The sequence below is a fragment of the Podarcis bocagei genome (genome assembly GCF_964188305.1).
Source record: "Podarcis bocagei genome assembly, chromosome: 8".
Classification (NCBI taxonomy): Eukaryota; Metazoa; Chordata; class Lepidosauria; order Squamata; family Lacertidae; genus Podarcis; species Podarcis bocagei.
Genome location: NC_138133.1, coordinates 47,886,650 through 47,909,957, shown reverse-complemented (window position 1 = coordinate 47,909,957; position 23,308 = coordinate 47,886,650). Strand labels below are relative to the sequence as shown.

The following is a 23,308-nucleotide window of genomic DNA, read 5'->3' as shown; positions in this document are numbered from 1 at the left end:
CAAATCAATTTTTATTTTATTTTATTTATTTATTGAATTTATATACTGCCCTATACCCAGAGGTCTCAAGGCAGTTCACAGAAAGCTATCCAAGCTATGGTTTGGGCATGAGGTCTGAAATCAGCCAGATAACTTAACTGTACCTGCAGGAAGCTGAGTAGACTGGATCAAAGTGTTTAATGGCATTTTTTCACCTGATTTGTTCACAGCATGGAGTGAAGCCTGTTCGAGTGTGACCACTTTTTTCAAGATACTTCCTGAAGGCTGCTGGACTATCTGGAAAAGTTACACATAAAAGTACTCAGCACACATTGCAAGCGTAAACAGTCACAATATTAGATCAAGTTAGTCATGCACATGAAAGTGCGACACTTGCATCAGGGCTGACCAAGTCATCCAAGATCAAGCTTGTAAACGACATTTGCATGTCAAATGGCTTTAAGAAGTCTGACTGCACTCCCCCCTCTTTCAGCAATAATGGGTACGATCATATTGGCAGGACACATGCTTTGTGAGCATTCCAATATAAACTTATTTGCACACTTAAAAGACACCGATAGAACCACTGCTCAGTGTTCCCCCTTCTATCAGAGGTGCCAAAGTTTGCAATATGGAACAGGTCCTTCCCAGTGGCACCAATGAGATTATGAAACTTTCTCCCCTTGGTCTTTCCTGTTTAGGACAGTTGGAATTTGCTTCAGAAGGGATTTGTGGATCTAGTGAATTTATGAACTTGTGTCAAACCGCTGGTGCTCCTCTTCAATTTTTTTACTGTTTTATTGGCTGTTTGATGTTGGTTTAAACACATGAAACTGCTTTGGGGATAATGTCAAAAAGCAGGATGAAATTATCTTAAATAAATCTGTTTGATGATAAAATGAGATCAAAGCTACCTACTGCTACGACTCAAAAGGGCAAATATCAGAAGCCATTTTGCCATGGCTCACAGTTAAAGACATTATGTACCCCCAATGTTTTACAAGACTAAAAGTGCCTTCTAACCTCTCCTGCTCCCATATATTCAACAGCTTTCCAGAATACTAACAAGTCTGATTCAGGGGTTCTGTGGTGAAGTTTGAATGGTGTCAACTTTATGCCAAAAGCAGGAAATGCTTAACCCCACCCCCACCCCAAATGTGAAAAAATAAAAAATCAGGGTAAAACTTCCATTTCCATGGGAGGAAATTAGATTCTTCCCAGTGACATGAACCTCTAGAAATAAGAACTAGATGGGTATTTTAAAACTGCCAAGCGAAATATTGACGTTTTCTTCAACTTTGGATCTCCAGCTGGACTACAGATCCCATCATCTGCTGTCACTTAGCCCTAACTCTCAGGAATTATTAAAGCTGCAGTTCCACAGCGTCTAAGGATCCCAAGGATGAACAGCACCAATTCTAGAGACAGAACAGTCCAGAAAATGTTATAGATCAGACAGAAAAAACACCCCTGTCCTTAAGAGGCCGTATCTGATACCTAATAATGGAGCTCTTCACACACTGTGTATGTACAATTTGCAGCACTGCAAATTTAATAACCTAAGAAAAGTCTGCTGGATCAGGCCAATGGCCCATCTTATGTAATATCCTGTTCTCGCAGTAGCCAAGAAGCAGATGCCTGTGGGAAATGCACAAGGAGGACCTGAGCACTCTCCTCTCCTGCAGTTTCTAGCACACTGCTTCCAACCGTGGAGGCACAACACAGCCATCACAGTTAGTAGCCACTGGTAGCCACTGAATTTGCCTGAACCTCCTTTAAAGACATCCAAGATGGCAGCCATCACTGCCTCCCACAGGAGCAAGTACCATAGCTTAACTATGTGCTGCATGAAGTAGTGCTTTCTTTTATCTTTCTGTGAAAGGTTTCCTGCTCGCCTTATCAAACAGAAAATAACTGCAAAGTAACTTTAACATCTCCTTCAGTTGGTAGATCAGGGAGAAAAGGGATATCCAACAACAGTACCTATGGTGACTTCAAATGAGACAGACTTAGCAGTGGGGAGCTGAGTCAACCATCACCATTCAACATTTGTACAGCCCTTGAACATTCAAAGTATGTAACATAGTATTTAATCCGTACAATAACCCAGTAAAGTAGACCATATCCCCCCAATCTGTATTATGGGAATGAGGCCAAGATATAATGGTCTGTCTATGGTCAAGTACACAGAATGGGTGAACTGTGCAAACACACACCCAGTTCAAGTATTCATGCTCAGTAAAGTTCTGGTATTGGAATGCTTAGTTTACATGGCCAAATACCTAGAAAGCTGCTCTGTTTAGTATCTGCCAGAGTTTCATTCATGGAGATGGGTGCTAAACGTTCCTGATTCTTTGAGTGGACTACTATCAGACAGATATATTCTTCAATGTTGCTTAGTACTCACATATCTCCATACTGCCCCTTTCCTCATATATTAACCTTTTAAAATGGACATCTCAGGTGTCAAGTTATGCAAGGTACATAAGGGGCAAATGCACAAGTGCCATTTTAATTATTTGCTGATAAACTGCCTTTGAATTGCTGGCTCAGCTGAACTGCTAAGGTTAGCAAACTTCAGAGCTTTACAGATCAAGAGCAAGATAAACTTATCAACTGCTTTACCTTTACAGCCTGTGACGTCTGAGCTGAATGGGAAAGGACAGAACTGGGATGGACAACTCTGATAGTAATTGGTTTCCCAGCAACTGGCATTATGGATTGGAGAGACGCGGTCACTGCTGTTGTAACAGTTGCTGCAGCAGTAGTCAAGGTTGGCTTCAGAGCTTGTAGAGATGTTGCTGCAGCAGAAGATGGCGGCTTTACAGAACTAGGAGCAGCAAATGCAGGTGATGACGACATTGCAGGGGCATGGACTGGTTTCACAACCTGGAGAGAAGTGGTACCAGTTGCCACCATTGCAGTGGAGGAGACTGGATGTACAGCTCTTACAGTAGTCGGTTTAGTGGAGGGAACAGGACTGGCACCTTGAAGGGAGAGTGTCCCTGACAAAACAGGAGTGGTCTGAACAAGCTGAAGAGAACCAGATCCTCTTGTCACTCCTGATGTACAGAGGACTGGGCCTGAAGTCTGTTGGGAGGGTATCCCCGTCGGAATTTTAAGAGAGGTCACAGTCACAGGAGTGCTGGCAGCAGGTACCAAAGAAGCGGATGATGCTGTGCTACAAATAGGAGGAGCTGTTTGTGGTCCTGATTGTTGAAGACACTGCCGTATAAAGGCCTGTGCGTCAGGCATTAATTGCCGTAAGGCAAGCATACTTTTCTACGCAAGGAAGAAAGCAATAGAAAAAAATTAAGATCCTGCATTTTCCTTCCACCATTGACACTGCACTGTGTCTCATTGAACAGTATCAATGTCACCGATAAAACATTAAAAAGATAACTAGCAGACTAGAGACCAGCTAAACAATACAAATTAGCACATCTGATCGTCAAGGAAGCTTCCTAAAGTTCAGGCTGTTTGCCTTTGCAATCATTAACAAATCTGCACTTTGACAGGAGACTTAAGCACACTGGACAACATCCCAGACACATTTCTGAAGCTGGTCCTGAAGTCCTGCTCTTGTTGCATGTGTGAGAGCCACAAGAACCTGAATGGGCAGGAAGTTTCCCCTGAATGAGTAGAAGTTACCCAAATGGTACATGCAGGTTTGTGCCAGCTAGCCTCACACTAGATGGTCCAATATCACAGACATGGGGGTCCCATTTCTTATCAAAACACCATGGAGGCATGGACAGAATTTCACTGGAAGGGCTCACTTTCCCACACCAACCACTTCATGTTGAGTCCCAGTGTGTTTTGCTTTACAAATTAATTCTCCTGACATTTCAAAACAACCTTTCACCCAACCATTAAGGACCATCACCACTTTGATACTTAAAATGGGGAGCAAATTCATTTAGACATACCTTGAGAAAAGGGAGAAGATAGGGCTGAGGGGAAGACTTTAGCTCAATGTACAGTTTTCTAGTAAATTCTTCTGGTTCCATTTTGGCTTCCTAGATAGGAAAGGAAATGGTTGCACAAATGTAACGTGTCGTTTCTCCAGATGTGCCTAAACTGAACCCACCAATTCACTAACTTTCTAGTACTAACAATTCCATACACTGAATATTCTATTCAACAATTAAATTGAAGAAAGTGTACAGTATCAGCAGGCTCCCAAAAGGAATCTAAGATGAATTCTTCACTGGTTAAGAACCAGCAACTGTGGGCAATAAGTTAGATTTCTAAGTTGTTACTACAAACTTGGAAATGCACCAAGGTGGTAAAAAAAATGTGCAATATTTCTGCCACATGACTAGAGAGGCAGACTGCAGAGAGTCAAATTTCTACTAGTTTGTATCCAGAAGCAGCTAATTTGTATTTGCTGCATGTGTTACCATAACAGGCAGTACAGTGATGCCTCGCAAGACGAAAATAATTCGTTTCGCGAGTCTTTTCGTCTTGCGGTGTTTTTCGTCTTGCGAAGCACGGTCCGTCGCAACTGCGCCTCTTCAAGCGGCTTTAAAAAAAAAGTGCAAGACGTTTTCGTCTTGCGAAGCAAGCCCATAGGGAAATTCGTCTAGCGAAGCAACGCAAAAACGGAAAACCCTTTCGCCTAGCGAGTTTTTCGTCTTGCGAGGCATTCGTCTTGCGGGGAACCACTGTATTTAACTTGCCTATTCTGAACATGCTCAGGAAAAGCAAAAACAGAGCTACAGAAGCATTGCCATGTCATACACTCTACACCAATCGCTCTGTAAAAAAGAATGGGATCAGCTTCTGGTAATTATGACACTCCAACATTAATGAGCATGCTGCAGAAGCCTAAAAGCTTTGTAAATGCTAGATATGCCATTTCCCGGACCTATCTGGGGTTCGACCATTGGAAATAGAGTCTGTGCGGAATTTCCAAAAATCACTAAAAATTTCCAAAAATCACTAAAAATGTCCAAGAAAACCCAGACGTATGGCAACTCATGTCGGATTTTTCACTTTTTAAAATAGGTCAACCCTATATGCAAACACATTTTGCAACCAAGACTTCCCTGTTTAAGGCACATGCATATCTAAACATGATATAGAAAAACTTATTGGGGGAAAAGGAGCCTTTCATTGTTTGAGAGGTCTGCAAGAGTGGCTCACATTATGATGTACCTGAGAATCCTGCATCCCTCTGAATGTTGTCCCAGTACTCAAGCTAGGACTGGAACATTGGCCTGCAGCCAGGCTGCCTGATGATTGGGATCCTTGCCTTATGTCATGCCCCACTGTGCACTGTAGCCAATGACGTTGTGGCCTCTAGTATGCCCCCATGTACTTAATCCATCCCGTACTTCACACCTTATTTCCTGTGTGCACACAAATCACTTCTGAGTAAATACATTTAGGATCAGGGCACAAATACTTGCAGATGAACTTTTACCAACAGACTTTGTACCAGGTTCTTCACATTCTGCCCCATTTCAGGTGCTTGAGGCCCACTGGATGCCAGTTTTATTAGTGTTGCTAGGAAGCTTTTGCACTTTTCCACATTTTCCAGCATTTCCTGATAGGAAGCCAAAAGAGTAAATTAACTTCTGTTCAGTTCTGAAATACTGGGAAAGGTAGGCAATCTTAGACTACTTTGCACTTACTTTAGAGATGCTGGCCTGTGCTACTGTCCTACTTTCTGTGTCAGGGACTGGCTTTGTAGCAAGAGAGAGCACAGAACAATCAGAAACTGGAGGCTTTGCCACTGGTCCGGTAATCAAAGACTTTGCAGCCACAACTGTGGTGCTGCTATTATTTGTTGATGCTATTGACTGGAAGAAATTAAACATTTAAGTAGCTAGATTCAATTCTGACAGGAAAAAGCAAAACCAAAGCTGCTACATTAATATTAGTATCAGGAAGGCACCTTTGTTCTACTGGTGTTGGTGTCTACTACCCTCCAACACAACTTTCCAACAATGTCTCCCATTCACACTTTTAGGAGAAAGCAAACAGATACACATAACATTACACATGCAGATTAGCTCATGTGAACCTACATTTAGATTTAGCAATAACAATTTTGTCTGACAGATAGTAATCCTAACAACTGTGCACATTTCCATCAACCACCAGAAGCTGAGAATGACCATCACTGAAGAGAGCTCATAAAGCATTGCGTTTAGAGGTATTTATTGCTTTATTGCAATTAATGCTTTATTGCAGTCAGATTCAGGCATTAGACACTACCATAGGCTGGGGAATAAGGATGACTAACCCAATTCATATGGCAACTTGAATGAGGCAGATGACTAGGGAGGGGGACAGTTTTCCTATTCCTCAGTATGTTTTGAGTTACATTGGCAAGTGCACCATCAAGGTAAAGGTAAAGGGACCCCTGACCATTAGGTCCAGTCGTGACCGACTCTGGGGTTGCAGTGCTCATCTCACTTTATTGGCCGAGGGAGCCGGCGTACAGCTTCCAGGTCATGTGGCCAGCATGACTAAGCCGCTTCTGGCAAACCAGAGCAGCGCACGGAAAGACCGTTTACCTTCCCGCCGGAGCGGTACCTATTTATCTACTTGCACTTTGACGTGCTTTTGAACTGCTAGGTTGGCAGGAGAAGGAATGAGCAACGGGAGCTCACCCCATCGCGGGGATTCGAACCGCCGACCTTCTGATTGGCAAGTCCTAGGCTCTATGGTTTAACCCACAGCGCCACCCACGTCCCACAAAGTGCACCATTGGGTACATGTAAGAATTTTAAAAAGATACACGCAGCATGATTTATAAAGCCACCTTGCCATTTATTAGATTTGTGACTCATTGGGCTAAAATGTTTAAGTGCCAGAAAATAACAAGGAGGTCATACCTGGATTACAGCAGGCTTCTTAACATTTGAATTAACAGAAGGTGTTGTCCAAGTCACTGTTGTATGAGGAGCAGCTGATACTTTCAGTACTTGAGTTCCAGAATTCTTTCAGAAAGATGATAGAAAATATATTGTTAGGTAAAAGCCTCAAAATGAAATCTTGGGTAAGTGGCCAAGCACCATTTCCTTCTAACTGGACACATTAGTGTTATCTGTCCCAATTCAAGTAGGCTGGGCAAAAGTCTTTTCTGAACAGGAAGATGCAAACGATACAGAAGAGGATCCAGTAGCATGCCAAGTAGAGAAGGCTTCTTTCTATGGGTAGGCAGAAATGCTATGACTTAAGAAGCATTTCAGGCTATGACTGTTCAAGTGTTTTTATTTCTAAGTATTGAAATTTTCCCATCCATGTAGTAACAGTGATAGCTGGTATGAGCAAGTTGAATGCAGAGGAAAGAACAGAAAATCACTGTACTATATAGGCAATTAAGGCTTGCTTAACATTTTAAAGTTATTTAATCTCCTACTTATGAGCAAGTGGTGCTAGCAGAAAATGGAAATGATTCCTGCATCTAGACTAGATTCCAGTGGCGTAGCGTGGGGGGTGCAGGGGGGGCCAGCCGCACCGGGCGCAACATCTCGGGGGCGCGCGCTCGCACTCGCAGCTCTCTGCCCCTACCTGGCTCACTCACTCTCTCTCACTGCAGTGCTGGCTGTGCGAATCCGATCCGAGCCGCTGGGTCGCCGCCCACTGTGGAGGGGGTGGGTGCCAGGCGTGCGGTGCGGAGAGAGAGCGAGGGACTATCTGGGGGAGGGACAGTGCAGCGGCCACCCAGCGCAGCGCTGAGCGTGGGAGAGAACCACACCAGACCAGACCAGGCAGCAGCAGGAAGAAGCTGGCAGCGGCGGCAGGTTAGGGGTTGGGGGCGCAAATTACTTGCCTTGCCCCGGGTGCTGACAACCCATGCTACGCCACTGCTAGATTCACTTCACTGCTGCACCCACATCCCTGAGAAAGACATACACTGACCCAAGTCCTGTGAAAAGCTATAGTAGCAGAAGAAACACAACAAAACTGCTATTACAGAGGTAATTTACCTGTACAGTCTGTATTTTGACTGTAGGTGCATTTGCAGGCAATGATTGTCTTACAACTGGGTTCTTTTGGGCCTGGCTTTGAACTTGAGCAAGTGCTTGTTGGGACAGCAGCATCAGCTGTCCAGTGCTGCTTCTGACAAGAACCGTTCCTGCAGGAAAGAAGATACTATCAGATCCTTCCACTGCACATTCTTAAGAGCAAGTACATAAATCTGAGTTTGTATAGTCCAAACTTTTAAGCAAGAAATCAGCAGGATAAACAGTACATGAATTATGCAATATTACAGTGCTTCTATAGTACTGCACACTTCCCATCTAGGCTCCTCTGTTTAAACAGCAGACTACTACATTCCTGCTGTGCTCCAGTTAGTGTTATGACAGACGTAGCTTATTGTTTGACCTTTTAAAAATCCATCAAACATATTTAAGAATAAATTCTGAATTGGTTTAGTTTAGTCATGCATCTCTGCTCTCGCAGCTTGCAATATAGAGATGTTAAGACACGCCACACCACAATGTTAGTCCTGCTTTTGGCAACGACTTCTGTGCTAAATAATTTTTAATTACACATATTTATAAACCTCCCCCTTTCACTCAGGGGTCCGAGGGCAGGGTACAAACACTTAAAAACCACAAATATATAAAATCAACACAAAACAATCATGAACGAAATCAAACGGCAACAACAACAAAATGAAAATGCAGCCAGGAGAAACAATTCAAAATGCACCTCACACCCAGCCCCAAAGGCCTGGACAAAGGTGTGTTTTCACCTGCCTTTGAAAAGGCCAAAATGTTGGAGCATGATGCACCCAAGGGGAGGTCCTACCATACTTAAAAAGTAATTGTCATAGTCTTGATAGACAATGCTGTGTGACTGCACACTTCTGAGACCACCTATGTGTTTCTTTTTAGGCAAGAAATCTCATGCTTGATATTCAACAGACAAGGTTCATTCTAAAAAAAAAGGTGAGGGCCTTCTTTTGCTCAAATCAGGAATTTTTAATTAGATACACAACTCTAGAATCTAACATTTTAATAGCGATTTTAAGGCTAGTCACACTTCTCTGAAGTCTCTCAGTCCCACTCACCTCACAGAGTGTTTGTTGTGGGGGAGGAAGGGAAAGGAAAGGAGAATGTTAGCCACTTTGAGACTCCTTTGGGTAGTGATAAAGCGGGATATCAAATCCAAACTCTTCTTAATCCTACTTCGACAAACTATTCACTGCTAGAACAGGGGCATGTTGCCAACACAGGATTTAACCCAGCCCTAGTGCCCATTAGCTGATATCACAAACCCCACATTTGGGGGAAATGGCCTTGCAAGCCAAGATTGTCCTATGGGCCAAAGGTTCCCCACCCCTGCTAAATATACTTTTTAATAAGGCTTCCAACTCATCCTTAAAAGGGCCAAGAATCCATGCAGAAAGGTATGTTCCTCCTTTCCACATAGGGGAGGTGGACGTTTGAAGTTACAATAATTTCAGAAGTAATCACTGGGTACTTGTTAAATCCTCTAAATGGTAGGTGCCGTTAGAGAACAAGAACTTAGAGAGCTGAAAGTGCTGCTCTATTGTCACCTCTAACCAAGGCTGCTTCAAAACCAACATGAAACCTTGTGAAGCTTGTTTGTTTCTAAAGAGAGTGGTATGGCTGTCTATTACAACGCCATCAAGTGATCCTTCTTTCAAAACCCCCATTAACTCTAGGGAGAAACAACTGTCTCAAAGCTCTTGACACCCCCACCAACGCTTCCCTCAGCTATTCAGCAGGTAGCAAATCAAGAGCCTAACAAAGGCCAGCCTTTGATATCTTCTCTCAGCTACAGACCACTGCTAGAGAAAAGGTTTGATTGGTATGTGTAGTTCCAAGTTGGGGGAGGAAGAAGGATCCGGGACAGCCTGGAATGATAAAGTAGGGCACAAGTAACAGAAGAGAAGGCAGAAGAAAGAAAAGAGGAGGGGGACAGGTAAACATATGGGAAAACTACAGCAACTGTGGCTTCAGAGGAGGAAATGCTTTAAACTTAATTTATTGTTGACTTTATAGTTCATCCTTCACAGAAACCGTATGATAAATAGCAAACATTGTAAAATTCATTAATAAAAAAAGAGTAGCAGTATATAAAGAGGGGTAGTAAGAAACATCCCAGTGTTTCCAACCATCAGCAACTCCCAAAGGTGTGGGTAAAGAGATGCTGGGTACAGGAGTATCAATGAAGGCAAAATTGCAAATTAGGGGTCTCATGCTCATCTGCAATTTGCAAACCTGAAACTGCAATCCTAAGCACACATGTCTAAATAAGCTTACAGTGTAAGCTGACACTTATTCACAAGTATGCATGCACAGGACCTAGCTGTAAAACACATACCAAAAAACCCACTAGGGATGCTTTGTCATCTCAGTACAAAATGCACAATCTACATAGGGTAGCCTGGGTGCCACAAAGCTTTGGTGCCTTTGTTCTACTTTCTACCCTACATTTATTTTCACTTGTATACATGGGCTGCATAAAAGGCCAAGAGGCACTTTTCGCATCATGTGTCCAAATGTCCTTAAGAATGAAGCACATGGCCCAGCAATAGTTATAATCCTGTCCGCTAACTGCAGCATAGTTGTACAACACTGCCATCTAATGGTGCAGCTAGTTAAGTGTGTGTTTTCCCTTCATGAAATTCTAAGCATATATCACAAGTGCCTGAGAACATGGATTATCTAGCGCTAGTCTACAACACTTGCCCACATTTGAAGACCTGCCTGGAAAAACAATTCTAGGGTTGAACCAAAACAAGTGCTCTGTGTGGTGGCCTGATGTCTGTTGCCTTAGAACAGCTGCATAGCAGGCTGGGTGCCCCTGAGCATAGAAAGGAAGGGGACAGTGCACATCTGGAAGAATCCCAAGAACAGGTAAGCAACACATTACCTGAAGAAAACCTATTTGCTACTTCTCTCCACAGGAGGCAGTGTTTGGTAATGGCAACAAAAGTGTCACTGCGCAGGTAGCCTGGCTATTGCTATCTTGCTCATCAGCTTTGAAAATCTTTCTAATAACTGCTAAACTCGCCCACCCACCCCAAACCAGGAATTATCTGAACAGAACTATTTGTGCAGTTGTTTGTATATACTTCTGCTTTGGTTTTCAAAGCAAAAAGCTATTATTGAGCCAGAGAACTTAAGATCAATTTTAATATTTCCCTCTGTTGCCTCCACTTACCCGTTCCTGCATTTTAGACAGGCATGGGGAAGAATAACTACAGAAGTATGTTGCGGAGCACACTCAGGTCCTCAAAACACAACCCAGTAAAATGCTACTGAGTGGCTTAATCAGCTGAGACCTCTACAAAGGCACTTATGACAAGTTCCCTTTGAATGCTAAAGGCCGAAAGTTCAATGTTTCCCATTGTAAGATTTGGGAAATCAGGAGGGGCGGGTTTTGTTTTTTTTAGAAATTGGGAAATTCTGAATTGGATAAATTTCCTATGAATCAGAAAACTTTCTGAAACCCTTGAGAAAGCCCCTAAAGCCTTTCCTCATAGCAGAAAGTTCAGACCCCACACTCTTAAAATGTGAAATTAAGGTTTTTCTGCCACAACTTACATCACTTTACACTTGCTTACACATAATTGCATTTGCCATTCTACCACCCATTCACTACATTTGGACAGATCATTTAGAGCTCTTCACAACCTATTTGTTTTACCCACCCTGAACAATTTAGTGCCATCAGCAAACTTGGCTACCCTGCCCCTGCTCAAGGGCAACCTTTGCCCAACCTGGTGCTCTCCAGGTGTAGACTATGATGCCCATCACTCCCACAGCCTCACTGGCTGCAGCTGATGTGAGGAGAGGTCCAGTTCAAGTATCTGGAGGGCACCAGGTTGGGGAATGTGGCTCTCTAGGGCCTGGCTCATAAGCTTCCACAATTTTGCTGTTTCAGAGCACCAGCCTTTGCTGACTACAAAGCAGAAAATGTTACTTCCCAATTCTTCAGCCAAGTTCAAGCATAGTTACCTTAGTGAGTCATGACAATAATAGTGTGGAAGAACCACCATTCCCAGTGCAGAATGCACATAAGTTCTTTCAGTACATTATTAATCCTGTATAACAAATACAACTTTCTCAATAGCAGGCCCCTCCACAACTCTGAAATACCCTGGCCTTTGAGGTGCAATCAGTACCAATGACAACAGACCTTTGACAGCATGTAAAAAGTGACTTTTCACCCAAGCATTTGGCTAAAGTGGTGCCGGTGTATTTGATGATTTAGTAAGTTGTAGTTTAAAGAAATACTGCTTTATTGTGTTTGTGTGTGCAACTGTATGAACAATGAATAATGGTAGTATTTTAAATAAACATCCTACTGACTTTGTGAAATTATTATTGGTGTGTGACTAAACGTCTGTGTTTGATCAGAGGCTCTTCTTGAAGGTTGCCTTGAGCCTTTTGAGACACAGGGCACACTTGCAGCAACTTTTCATCTTGTATGCTGCTGTCCTCTCCCCCCCCCCTTCACCCATTCATTTCTTTCTGTGATGACACAACACTCTTGACACTCCCTGCAAGATAGTTAAGAGAATTGCAGCTCTAGCCTGTACTAATAGTTGCCACCAAGCATTTTAGACATCCCCAGTCTAGACCCAGGGAAATCCTGATCTGCAGTATTTTTTAAGGGGAAGGGGCAAACTGCATCCAACTCCCCAGAGCTGTCAAGCACATGCGCTATTCAGCTAACTGTTTACAAAAGGAGTCAAAAGAAGCAAGTTGCAGAAACAGTAGCAAACAGAAAGCAAGAAAAAGTAGCGACCAAACAGAAAACAGTAGCAAACAGAAAGAAAAAACAAAACCAGTAATTTCTAGACAACCTTGCTGATACAATTTCTAATTTGGTTTCAGCAACTTGCATACAGCCAGCCTTATAGTTAACCACTAGCCTGCTGGTGGACCATATGCTGCTCATTACAGACTTTACTGTGGGTCACACGGACTTTACAGTGCAGTGTAGCGTCTACCCAATATTATATTTTACCCTCTTTTTTGGCACTATTGCAGAATCCCATTTTTATTAATTGACAAGTTTAGCTGATTTTAAAATGCAAGACTAAAAAGATGCCCCCAATTAATCAGAATGATTTGTCTTAAATGTACTAATACTATCAGCATTAGGGAAGAGGCATTATTCCCTCGTAGAAGGGGATGATTCTTCCACGATAATGACTACTGTAGCTCATGCTTGCATCTAAACAAAAATTTCTTCAAAAAATAGAGAGTGCATGTGTTAATTAGGTAATTGTCCTAGTCCTCACATAAGTCACTTTTAATGCCAAAGCACAGTAAGTAGATTTCATCCTATGCTATCCCTAGAGATGCATGTACAGGTTCTTACTTGTCTGCCACTCTCTGGATTTTTGTTAAGACACAGAGGGAGACTGCAGATGCATAAATTCATGCTGCCAATTTAAACTGTTGTAGAAAGCATGACAAAATCTGGAAACCATCAGCACAGTTGGGTTACATAATTGCATTTTGTCTGGAATAAAGGAAATCACCGTGGTAGACAGGCAAAGGTAGCGACAAGGACAAACAAGCTTTGCCTGAGTATGGCAATCCATTGAGGCTGAGCATTCAAGGATGTCTCGCTCATGTGGGTTGCAATATCAGCTACTGTTTTCAAAGCAGTGCAATCTTAGAAAAACAAAAAATATTATGGCTATGTCCAACGGTGATGTGGGACTTTCTGGAAAATTTTGAATCAGATGATGCCTCTTCGACCTAAATTGATGGTTTGATGTATCACGCTTAACTACATTATTAAAAAAGAAGAAAAAAGGAGCTCCATGTTAATTTAACATGCTGTATAAAAACCTCAACTCTTTCCAGCAGCTCAAAATAGATGAATAGAAATATTTGATTAAGAACATGTTATGTTTCAATTAAAATAATGAGAGTTTTGACTGTATTTAAATGCTTGTAAATACTATTCTATAGCAGCCTCTATTCCCTGGAACTCCCTTCCATAGGAAAGCCATATGGTACATTGTTTGATTTTTTAGGAGGGCAGTTAATTTTTTTTCTGTTTGGGCCAGCTCTTGCAGCCCTCATTATTTGGGGTGCTGTGAATTTCTGTACACATGGGATTTTGTTTCTTCTCCTTCCCAGTGCACCCCTGCAAAAAAAAAAAAAAAAAAAAAAATCTGCTCTGGAGGGTCACCCAAAACCCTCTAGAGCTGATTTTGAGGGTGCACATGGACTGCAGAGAAAGAAGAAGTTCAACTGCATGTCCAGAAATCTGAGTGAGCAGATATGCAGCTTTTGATACAGCTCCAAAATATTTTAAGATGCTACAATTCACACACTTTAGACTTGAGGGGGAAAATTAAGCTGTCGAATACTCATTTTAGCATGCTAGAATACCTGTTTGCATAAGTAATTGTGTTTTCTTGGGAACAGTCATAAGAAATCATGACTTTGGTTGCACATTTTACTAGTATTATTCATTCTAGCTGCCTAGCTCAGCATGTATTTTTTTCATGCAGCTAATCTCATGAAACAACGAATTTCTAAAACTGAAAACATTATGTAGAAACATAGTGGTGATATTTTTTCCAGCAAATTCTCCCTATCACTGATGCCTTCAGTAATGCTCAGATGTTGTCAGTGAAGACACTACAGGTTGCCTTGATGTAACAAGTCATCCTTAACACAGCTAGCAGCAGGGGCAAACAGCAACAATTAATACTTGGATAATATGGTAAGGTACATTTTTCAACTTGTTACTTGCTCTGGGCCTGCAGCCACTCTATCAGTCAATGGCACTCATGGCAAGTAATGTTGGTTGTGGCAAAGTTTGTGTGTGACCAACAATAGCCCTGCCACCACTATGCAGGAGTTTTTTCTGCCATGGGGTCACGAAGAGTCGGACACGACTAAACGACTAAACAGCAAAGTGTTAAAATGTATATGAAACAAATGAGGAAATAAGCTGCAGCTGCTCTGGAGTCTACCAACCTGTGCCCTTCCTTCAACAGATACATTGGCACAGATTCAAAATTAGGGCAGGAAAATCAGTGCATTGCCATGTTTCCTCAAAAAGACAAGGAGCACCATGAGATATAGATAACTACCGACTCCAAGGTCACCCACACTCAGTTTGAACGGCAGGATCTCCTAGGGTGATCATTCCCTTTCATGAATACCAAGGGGGCAAGGAACAAGACTGAAACTTACCAAGTTGCTCCTGATTTCATGACATATGTGGTTGGTGACAAGAAGAGCAATGTCTGAACAGGCCCCTGCAGTGGCACTCCTGCCAGGGGTGCTAATTAGATAACTATTTTTGTATTGTCACATTTGCTACACAGAAATTCTGCCATACCGAAGTCTAACAGCTAATATTTCTGTTTGTTCCAACTCCTAATATTCTCTCATTTTAACACCTACCACCTGCACCTGTCAAGTAATGAAGAAGTCTGGGTAAATGAGAGCAGTATCAATTTCTCAAAAAGATAGAACTTTAATTAGAAAAATATGATACCAACTCAAAGCTGAAGCTAGCTTCAAAACACATTTTAATCGCACAAGTTATCAAAACTTCGACATTAAAAGCTTGGGTGTCAAAACGTTTTGAAAAACTTTTGCAAGTATATTACAACTTTGCAAGCGGGCAGGGAGAAGAGAAGGAAACTAAGCCTATCTCAGGCAGTCAAAAAAGTTCATTTCGGTTTATTATATGTGGCACAAGCATAACTTAGATAAGCAATTTCAGTGGAATCATTTCACACAAATATGCAGTTGTGTGAGTGCACTGGGAACTTTTAAGTCACTGATCTGCGATTAGAAAGTGAAACTTTAAAGGGCTTACAATACTAACTTTCTCCCTTTACTTCTATGATAGTCTATGTCACACTTCTAGAACATAAAAAGTTCACTTATATTGAGTCAGTGTGTTTCCATATAAAGACTTAATGCTGTGACCCATACAGTACAGATACTGCAGATGGGTTGCTGGCAACATTTTTTTTAAAAGTCCTATCTGATTTCCCCAAGGAATTTGCATTGAATGCGGGGGAGGGGGAGGCAGAGATACAGGCTGGCATTTTGGTGCCATCAACATTCAGTGAGCAGGTGCTGCGAAAGATCAGAAGGTGTGATGAAGGCTACTCCGTCCCCACAATAAACACCATTTAACCTGCTTAGGAGTTGTTGTCCCCCCCCCCCAATAGCAAGAATTGAACCTGGGACCGTCTGCATGAGAATCACGAAGCAATCGGCCCTGCTCTCATGTTTAGAAGGCTCATCCCACCATGATGCCCACAACTCGCCACTAGTTCCCTGATGACTTGACCCGTTAGCTGAAAACAAAACAAAACTTGGGGGCGCCTGGCATCATCCAACAGGAGCGCTGCCAGGCAAGGGAGAAGGCAACTCACCCGGCGGGATCTGGAAGTTCGCAGGTAGCTGTATCGTCACCGTCTGCGGGGCTTTGGGGGCTCCGGGCTGAGGGGTCGGCAGCCTGGTCCCCGCGCCGGGCGTCTTCGGGAGCTGCTGAGCCGGAGGCGCCCCTTTGCCCGCCGCGGGAGCAGACACCGCCCGGGGCTGCTGGGCAACAGAAGGAGGGACTCTGCTGAGAGGAACTTCGGCGTTCAAGGCGACCGCCGCGGCGGGCGGCGCAGCCGGGGCCTCGCGGAGCCCCCCGGTCCCATTCAAGGCGGCAGCGGCGGCGGTGGCGGGGCCGGCCGCCAAGGCTGCGAGCTCAGGAGACCCAGAGGGCAGGACCCTCCCCGGCGCGGCTGCTCCCGGGGTCGTCATGGCGGAGAGGGCGCGCGGCGGAAAGTGCAGGAGCCTTGCGGAGACTCCGAGCGAGTCCACAGCATAGCAACCCAGGAGCCGGCGAAGCTTCCGCAGCTGACGATGCGGCAAAAGCAGCGGCAGAGTCCCCTGCCTCAGAGGCTGCACTGCTCGCGGACCAAGCAAGAGTTAGGGACAGGGCTGCAGAAAACACATGGTCACGCAGCCGCTGCCGGCTTCTCCTCAGAGGCGCGCACGTGTAGCGCCAGGCACTTCTCGCCTGAAGGCTCCAGCCAGGACAGCGGCGCACGCGAGCCGGCAACGCCCTACGGAGCCCCGCGCCGCCTCCAAGACCCGCCCCGAGGAACAGCCCCCAAGCGGCTCCGCTCTCCGTTAGCCATGTTTATATAGCCACGCGGGGCTCCCCGGCGCACGCGCCCTGGCTCTCCTGGAGGCTCATTGGCTACACCGGGCAACCTCGGCTGGGCGGCGTCGCGCGGCGTCACGCAGAGAGAACGGACCCCCGCGCCGCTGAAGAACGCCGGAGGCGGAAAGTTATTGGGGAAATCGAAAGCACCTGGTGGTTTTCTCTCTCTTACACCCAAACACACTCACTCACCGAAGGCGCACGTTGCATTCGAGGAAGTAAGTGGAGTTGGTAATGCCAACAGAATGCCTATAATTGTGGGATTTGTACTTTTAAAATGAAGAACATAGGTTTGCTTTGGGGTGGTGTTTTCTTTAAATTGATATTACTTGGGGAGTCAGCGGAGTGCACATCCACAGGCACCCCTGCAGCCTTGTAAATAAGCACCCCAAAAGTTGCTAGCATGCAAAGAAGAAGCTGCTTTTTACTAGGAGGAGTGAATAACACAGCAGCTTGCTGTTTTTCCGTACAGAGTACAAAGGAAGGAAATGGAGCTCTAACCTTCCACCACCCACCTGCTCACTTTTCTGCATAAAATTTCCTGCACTGAGCTGCATGCATTTCCTTGTTACTTCCAGGCTAGTGGTTAAATACAAGTCTACTGTATTAGGGCTACTCTTAACAAAGTAGTTAGTGGTTTTCAATGTTTGCCATGAGGCTTAAAAAATAAGCAGGGTGCATCCTTTTGAGGACAGGCAGGCTGTTCTGATTTGTTGCAGACATTTATAGATTAATGAAACGATTCTTAAATGTGCTCATTTTGCTTTTTTAAAAACATAAGCATGGATGTGGTTTTGAGATAGCGAAAACTGTCAGGCAGTGCAATTTTATGCTGCCACTTTACTAGCTGCTGCAACAACTAAAGTGGCACATTATATCACTGCAAGTGGGGCAGAGCTGTGCATTTGCAGAGACTGCTTGACCACCTACTACTGAACTCTCTTGTGATGCCTGTGTTTATAATCACACTGACTTGATTTTTACTGGATTTTTACTTATTTATTTTGGTCACTAGCCATTCTTGTTGCTCCTCAACAAACTGCTGGACGCAGGTGGTGCTGTGGGTTAAACCACAAAGCCTAGGACTTGATGATCAGAAGGTCGTGGTTCAAATCCCCGCGACGGGGTGAGCTCCCGTTGCTCGGTCCCTGCTCCTGCCGACCTAGCAGTTTGAAATGCAAGTAGATAAATAGGTACCGCTCCAGCAGGAAGGTAAACGGCGTTTCTGTGCGCTGCTCTGGTTCGCCAGAAGCGGCTTAGTCATGCTGGCCACATGACCCGGATGCTATATGCCGGCTCCCTCGGCCAATAAAGCAAGATGAGCGCCGCAACCCCAGAGTCGGTCACAACTGGACCTAATGGTCAGGGGTCCCTTTACCTTTTTAGGAGGGAGTCTTAGTTATCTCAGTGGGACTTACTTCCCCACAAATTATGCCCAAAGTAGCTTACAGCATTTCACAATTCAAAATAAATCTTAGAAACATTTAGAAATAACGTTAATTTAGCAAATAAATACAAAAAATAAATCCATTCAATGCTGCTGCTTCTTTGGCAATCACTTGTAGCCGAGTAAACAATACAAATATGGTAACCTAGTTTAGCAGCTTCAAATAAAACAGAAGAGAGAATAATCCCTAATTCAGAAATAAGAAAGTAGATCACATGTTGCAGACAATGCACTTGTATCCAATAGTGTGGTTCTGAGACTTCATCTTTAAACATCCAGAATCTCCACCCCATCTCTCACCTGGCTTTCACCCAGAGGGGCCTTATGCTCACCATTATTGTGGGCTCTCGCTTTCCTTCCACACTCCCCCATCCATAAAGGTATGTTCTTCCAGTCTGGAAATCTCAAACAAAGTTTCAGTATTGTGATGACCCCCAAAGTAGTGGACCTTTTAGCCTTCCTCAAGTTAAAATATAAGGGTAACAATGGAGAAACATGATTTAAAGGACAAGTTTTTCAAAGAAAAATAAGCAGTTTCAACATTACCAGGAAAAACTACCCTTAAGCATTTTAGAACATTGCCAATTCTGTGTCTGTGGTTCATGCTGTTCATCATCTTATGCAGACCCAGTGTGTTAGTAATTTAATCCTTAAATATTTCCTATTACTGTGATCGGTTAACACAGTCTAGCATTTTTCTGCTTATCTGCAGCTGCCAATTCCTAATCAACAAGTAGAAATGGTGGCGTGGGCTTGAGAGTGGGAACAGGGCCTGCGTGGGAGCTGCTGCTGCTGCTGCTGCTAGTCACTGGCCTTCCAGGCCCTTGGTTCTTAGTGCTCTCGCAGAAACCCTGCCAAGATGTTCAAAAAATTTGATGAAAAGGAGAATGTGTCCAACTGCATCCAGCTAAAAACGTCTGTTATTAAAGGCATTAAGAACCAGCTGATAGACCAGTTTCCTGGGATCGAACCATGGCTAAACCAAATTATGCCAAAGAAAGACCCTGTGAAGATAGTACGTTGCCATGAACATATAGAAATCCTCACAGTAAATGGAGAATTGTTGTTCTTCAAGCAAAGGGAAGGACCATTTTATCCCACGCTCAGATTACTTCATAAATATCCATTCATCCTACCACATCAACAAGTTGATAAAGGAGCCATTAAATTTGTACTTAGTGGAGCAAATATCATGTGCCCTGGTCTGACGTCTCCAGGAGCTAAACTTTATCCTGCTGCTGCTGATACAATCGTGGCAATAATGGCCGAAGGAAAGCAACATGCCCTGTGTGTTGGAGTCATGAAGATGTCGGCAGAGGATATTGAGAAGGTCAACAAAGGAATTGGCATTGAGAATATCCACTATTTGAATGATGGTCTCTGGCATATGAAGACGTATAAGTGAAGAAGCAGGAAGAATCCATTGCCTCTCAGCTGGGCCTGTTTTTAATTCTTCTTTTAAAAAGTGTGGCTAAATGTAAACTTTGTGGTGATGCTAAATAAATCAAATGAATGCTGGAGGAAAAAACAAGTAGAAATGGCATGTGAATAAAAGTTTGTTTCGTCAAACAACTTTAGTAATTCTTCAAAAGAATTGCTGTTATTGTGTTCAGATGATATGCTGTTTAACTTATAGTCTCCTGCTGAATTGAAATTCAGTATATTGTTTTCCATCTGTCTGAAGTGCTCAAGACTGGTGAATTCCCTTTCAACAATATGAGTCCCTTGGTCTGAGCTACTCAGGAAAAGCAATTACAATATAATTGTAGGTGTTTTTTCCCCCTCTTCGCTTGTGCAGTGCACCTAAATTCTTTTTAATGAGAAAAAAACAAGACATACAAGTTTTATGCAGCTTTGGGACATCATGAACATGTCACAGTTACTATTCAATTATTGAAAATGGAATTGGAATCAAGCACCAATATTGAGAAGTGTAAGTAAACCGTACCATGATCATTTTTTTAGGTTTGTGTAAGAAGCTTGGGTTTTACATGTTGCTTTGTCCAACAGAAATATAAAGGTGATAAGAAATAGGGACTCTTTTAAAACACAAGCAATAAGCCAACCTGTAAGTGAATTGACAAATCCGATTTAGTTGCTTTTGCTGTATGAATTTTTTATAAGCCTATCCATGCTCCTTAGAGAGTTTGAAAAATTATGACATCCATTTAATGGTGATTCCTAGGGAATATTCATGCAACTATTTTTTTGAAGATACACAGGCTTCATCTGGTCTTCAAGCCAGCCCCCCCCCCCCCAAATCTGCAGCTCCTCCACCCCACACTTCATGGGGCTGCCTTTAAAGACAGTTCAGAAGCTTTCGCTGGTACAGAATGCAACAGCCCAGATATTGGCAAGAGCCAAATTGGTCATGGGGAACCTGTGGCTCTCCAGATCTTTCTGGACTGCAGCTCTTGTCATCTGGGTCCATTGGCAATGGTGTCGGGGCCAATGAGAGTTGGAGTCCAGCAACATCTGAAGTGCCACAGGTTCCACATTCTTGGGCTAAATGGTGCCTGCACTGATAACCTCAAGGCTTGATTACCATAATGTACTTTATGTGGGGCTACCCATGTATTTCAGAGGGACACGGGTGGTGCTGTGGGTTAAACCACAGAGCCTAGGGCTTGCCAATCAGAAGGTCGGCGGTTCAAATCCCTGTGACGGGGTGAGCTCCCGTTGCTCAGTCCCAGCTCCTGCCAACATAGCTGTTCAAAAGCACGTCAAAATGCAAGTAGATAAATAGGTTCCACTCCAGCGGAAAGGTAAACGGCATTTCTGTGTGCTGCTCTGGCTCACCAGAAGCAGCTTAGTCATGCTGGCCACATGACCCGGAAGCTGTACGCAGGCTCCCTCGGCCAATAAAGCGAGATGAGTGCAGCAACCCCAGAGTCGGCCATGACTGAACATAATGGTCAGGGGTCCCTCTCCTTTACCTTTACCTTTACCTACCCGTGTATTTCAACCAGAAGCTTTAACTAGAGTGGAATGCAGTAGCCAGACTGCTCAAAGGAGCAGATTACTGGCAACAAGTTACCCCATTGTATTATTGCTCTGTATTAAGGTTCTCCAAGACAACTGCCTTGCAACAGCCCCCCCCCCCTTCTCTAGTACTGGACACAGCATGGATTGCTGTGGTAAATTTCTGTTTGTTTCCTCTAAATCACCAGGCCCAGACAAAATGAATGTGATTACATATCTCAGTTGTCCAAAGTTTATAAGACTCAGGGCGCTGGTGTGCAACAGCCTTTGCCAACCTCTTGCCCTCCAGTAGTTTTTGGAAATTTTTATCAGTCTCATCCTTTATAGCCATGTTGGCTGATGCTGATGGCAGCTGTAAGCTGTAAGCATCACGAGGGCAGCAGATTGAGGAAGGCCGTTGTGCACCAAGCAAAATTTATTACCGGTAAGTGAAACTTCTCATCATCTTTCCTCACCTTACCGCCGTTAAGTTAGTATGCTTGTTCAGAGGATAGTAATACATTCTGATGAAATATATATAATAAAATGGCCAATTGTATCTTTTATTAGGATCTTTTGACCCTAAGAGCTCTCAGGGTGCAATCCTATACACACTTATCTTGGATTAAGGCCTGTTGAACTCAGCGGGGCTTCCTTCTGGGTAGATCCATGTAGGATTGTAGTGCACTTTACCTTGAGCTCAGTGGGAGTTACTTCCAAGTAAACGTGATTAGGATCAGACTGCACATTACGTAGATCTATGGCCAGACTTGTCTCAGTTCAGAAGAACCAAAATTATTGACTGCATGAAGAAAAACAAGCGAATTGACACAGAAGCGGATGCTACTCACAGCTTGTATTAATAAAATAGTTTACATGCTTCAAGTGAGGAAACTGCTCCCCTCTCCTAAAAATTCTGTGTATGTGCCATATTTTTCCATTTAATTTTCTTATGCCTTGAGTATATCTTTCCCACTGTGGCAGATGCACAGAAGCAATCATGAGAGCTGCAGTATGTTTTCCCTGAAATATTAATTGTAAAAACTATTCTTCAGAATTGTATGTTAACAAAACTGATTGTCACACTGTGGAAATTAGGATGGTAATTTCCCCCTAAATAATACACAAAATTATGTTTTCATATGCTTTCCCAGAACCCTTTCATACCCATAATGTTCTCAATATGGGGCTTCTTACAGTATATTATAAATTAGCATCAATTACTATAGCTCACAGCATTGTCAGTCTAGAGACAGAGACAACAGAAGTCACATAACGTTGTACCACCAGATGCTAGGGGACACCTTGTGCACTTCATGAATTTTCAATTGAAAGGCACAGTTGCCAGTTAGAATAATTTATATCAATTCTATACAGGTGTAGTTTGTTTAGCTCCTATTTAGCCAATCACTCATAACCATAATAGCTGGTTTTGTTGCATCAAAGCAAATGCTAGGGTTTCCTGTTGTTGTTTTGCCACACTGTGAAGCCTAATATACAACTGATACATGGTTTCATGATTTGAGGTGGAGAAAGCAAGTAAATTTTATAGGGGTTATTGGCTGATTCCTAATTGGTCCCAAGACAGGAGCGAGCTAGCAGTAAATCACACCGAGAAAGTTGGAGTTAACTCTTTATTAGCAAAAACAGGATCTACACAGGAGTGTCAGGCCTAATGAGTACAGCAACTCATTTCTGGCAGGACTTGCCCCCATGAAGCAGTTGCTAAGATTGCGAGTTCCCGCCTCCCCACAGCTCCCTAAG

The 23,308-nt window shown here is 43.4% G+C and overlaps 2 protein-coding genes across 3 annotated transcripts in view; one reads left to right on the top strand and one right to left on the bottom strand.

The window, feature by feature from the left end:
* TAF4B (TATA-box binding protein associated factor 4b) overlaps positions 1-19,273 on the bottom strand; it is a 50,653-nt gene extending 31,380 nt beyond the window's left edge. The window contains exons 1-8 of one of the 2 annotated variants that reach the window (XM_081206795.1): positions 18,916-19,273; positions 7,926-8,074; positions 6,828-6,932; positions 5,619-5,786; positions 5,408-5,530; positions 3,909-3,998; positions 2,605-3,261; positions 144-276 (exon numbers count right to left, since the gene is read on the bottom strand). In XM_081206795.1, the coding sequence (XP_081062921.1) occupies positions 144-276; positions 2,605-3,261; positions 3,909-3,998; positions 5,408-5,530; positions 5,619-5,786; positions 6,828-6,932; positions 7,926-8,074; positions 18,916-18,955 (1,465 nt within the window). In that variant the 5' untranslated portion in view covers positions 18,956-19,273. Of the gene's footprint in view, positions 1-143; positions 277-2,604; positions 3,262-3,908; positions 3,999-5,407; positions 5,531-5,618; positions 5,787-6,827; positions 6,933-7,925; positions 8,075-16,351; positions 16,803-18,915 lie in introns of those variants that run through there. The other variant, XM_081206794.1, reaches the window with a different exon arrangement.
* Positions 17,204-20,155, top strand: LOC308594112 (malignant T-cell-amplified sequence 1). The gene is made up of 2 exons (XM_081206842.1): positions 17,204-17,354; positions 19,296-20,155. The coding sequence occupies exon 2, from the start codon at positions 19,443-19,445 to the stop codon at positions 19,986-19,988; it is 546 nt and encodes a 181-aa protein (XP_081062968.1). The 5' UTR covers positions 17,204-17,354; positions 19,296-19,442; the 3' UTR covers positions 19,989-20,155.
* Positions 20,156-23,308: the final 3,153 nt, after the last annotated feature.

Excerpts from the sequence above, each read along its gene's own strand:
- LOC308594112 (XM_081206842.1), top strand. The coding sequence starts at position 19,443 with ATGTTCAAAAAATTTGATGAAAAGGAGAATGTGTCCAACTGCATCCAG.